We start from the raw sequence: 2,582 nt of genomic DNA, 5'->3' as shown, positions 1-2,582 counted from the left end.
GCCTGTGAGTTTACAAGACTTGAACTATTTTGGGGAGTAGATAGCTCCGTCTTTCTCCCCAGAAGCGGCTGGCGGTTTTGAACAGCTGACCTTTCGGATGGAAGCCTAATGCGTAACCACTATGCCACCTGGGTACACCAGGGGCTAACAAACGTTCCCCAAAGGGGTACTTTTACCACTCCTACATCGTATCTGACCATGAGACAGATTAGGAAAGAGATTGGGTTCTTCGCTTCTATTTTCCAAGTTCAGAGGACTGAGGACTCCCCCACACCAACATGCATGGGCTCAAGCACGACCCATAACCCGTTCATCTTTCAAACCTGTTTGGGCTCCACCCTCTTGCTCTCGCCAGCTTAAACCAGTCATCGGAGCAGGCGCACACCCGACACCTGTGACCGCGTTAAACCCACCCGCAAAGAACACCGGGGCAGAGAACTTGAACCCCAGGAGCTAGCTGCTTGGTGCACGTGCGCCATCTCATAAGTAACACCACCCCACTCAGCAGCAGAAGCCTTTTCCTACGACCCCATTGTTGAGCCCTTGCTGCAAGCACGGCCAATTACCATACCCCCCACCCACGTGGACCCGATTTTTGGAATTCCCCACCTCTTTTCAGGAATAAATACGAGGTCCTCACTTAACTCGCTGCCGCCCAGTCGTTTCGGATTCACAGTGACCCTAGAGGGGAGGGGAGAACTGTCTTTTTGGATTCTCCAAATGGTATAACTCTTACAGGCACTGGAGCTGAAAGCCTCGTCCGTGGGTTTCGAACTGCTGACCTTGAGGGCTCCTTGCCACCTAAACGCCTCCTTCTCCCTTATTCAGAGACCGTGACTGCGTTGTCCCGGGGCTCCTGAATCTTTTTGCTTGTGCGGTTAAGCTCGCCCCCTGCTTCTCAGTCTCCGCTGCGCATGGGAAAGCACCCCACCTGCGGGGCGCTCCTGCACCGGCGTGGCAACTCTTCCAGCCGAACGCGGGGGGGAAGCACGTGTGTGCTGAGGAGGAGGGTAATATACCAATCAATCCCCGCTGACGGCCGCGAAACGCGCTCAGCATTTCCACACCCCCTGGGCCTAGTTTCTGGGCTTCCACGTGCTGGTTTTCCAGAGGTGTGGGTTCGAGCCTCACCATGACCTTGGCCCAGCCCCGTCCCCACCCCCGAACCTGGGTTTTCGGACCGGCAGAAAGGAGAGACGCCTCCAGCCACCAGACCGCGTCGAGGGCCTTGAGGAAGAAGCCCCAGGGCTGCGCCTCGGGTTCCGGGGAGCCGGGGCCTCCGAGGGCTGCTCTGGGTCGCGCGCGTGTCCCCTGCAAGCCCTCGTAGGCCGGTCTCTATGGCAGCCAGCTCGTCCTTCCTACCTTCTTGCCGGCAATAGGCCATGGCGGCAGCCCGGCACTCGGATCACGCAGCTGGAGCAGCGGTAGCGACCCCGCGCCGTGACCTCTCTCCAGGTAGGGCGAGCGGCTCCGGGTCCCGCCGGGGACCCGCCCCCTCCAGGCCTGCCCGCCGCGCGCCTGCCTCCACTCACTCTTGGCCGGAGCCCGTCCCTTTCAATTGAGAACTACATTTCCCAGCAGGTCGCGCGCCGCCCGGCTCGCTCCCGGCGGCAGGAACTACATTTCCCAGAAAGCGTGGCGCATCCAGGCGGCACCGCGCACACGGCGCGACTTTGCGGCGAAGGCACGGGACTCGAGGGGGCGGGGCCCTCCACGGACTTCACGTTCCAGGAGGCTTTGCGGCGCGCGCAGTCAGAAGAAGGTGGGGCGGCGGAGGGGTGGAGGGACCTGGGGCGGGAACTCGGTAGCAAGTCCTGCGTCGTCCTGGGCCTCTCAGAGATAGCTGCATCTCCCGCCCAGGAGACTGCACTCCCGTCGTCACCAACTCGCTTCTTAGCTGCACCGGGCGCGGCGGCGGCGGACCGGGTGCCACGATGGCCGCGAATGTGAGTGTCTCCTGCTTAGCTGGGTCGTCCACGGGCTTCCCCCTGGAGCCTCCGCCCGTTTTGTCTGCCAGACCCTGGTCCGTGCCTCGATTGTCTGTGTGTCTGTGTCTTCCCGCAGCGAATCTGTCGGTCCGTCTGCTTTGAGCCTCTCTGCCCTGTACTTTCATCCGCCTCGCCCTCGGGCCGCGCGTCTGTGGACGGGGAGACCTGGGAGGTGCCCTTGCCCCCCGGGTGGAGACGGTGCGCCGGACCTGAGGCCCCTCTCTTCACACCTTCCCCCTGTTCCCGCCCCACCGGGGCCTCGCAGTTCTTCGTTAATTCCGACTCAAGGCGGTCCCATGTGAGCAAACGGGTGGCCTCGGAGAGCCGCGCGGGACTTCTGAGAGGGCCGGGCTGCAGGCGGGGCGGACTGGCCATTCCCCAGCGAGCCACCCAGAGCTGCCTACACATGGAGCAGTGACGCCGCCAAGGGGGCCAAGAGTTAGGATTCCAGTGAGAAAGAGCAATTTCCCCGAGAGAGGCAGGCCCTCCCTGGCTGAAAGGGGTTCCTTTCCCAAGACTGCCCCTTCCCTTGCAACTGCTTTGCTCAGGAACTTTTCTATTTAAGCCCTGAAATTCAAGGCTGGAAGGAGTAGC

At 61.7% G+C, this 2,582-nt stretch overlaps 1 protein-coding gene across 1 annotated transcript in view; it reads left to right on the top strand.

Annotated features, from left to right (window-relative positions):
- Positions 1-1,807: 1,807 nt before the first annotated feature.
- TMEM43 (transmembrane protein 43) overlaps positions 1,808-2,582 on the top strand; it is a 16,131-nt gene continuing 15,356 nt past the window's right edge. The window contains exon 1 of the mRNA XM_004702368.2: positions 1,808-1,946. Coding sequence (XP_004702425.1) covers positions 1,935-1,946 — 12 coding nt within the window. The 5' untranslated portion in view covers positions 1,808-1,934. The remainder of the gene's footprint in view (positions 1,947-2,582) is intronic.

The sequence above is a fragment of the Echinops telfairi genome, unplaced genomic scaffold (genome assembly GCF_000313985.2).
Source record: "Echinops telfairi isolate 266 unplaced genomic scaffold, ASM31398v2 ScPeMD7_31;HRSCAF=116, whole genome shotgun sequence".
NCBI classification, from domain to species: domain Eukaryota; kingdom Metazoa; phylum Chordata; class Mammalia; order Afrosoricida; family Tenrecidae; genus Echinops; species Echinops telfairi.
Note: the sequence above shows the minus strand (reverse complement) of the source record. Positions and strands in the feature narration are given on the sequence as shown.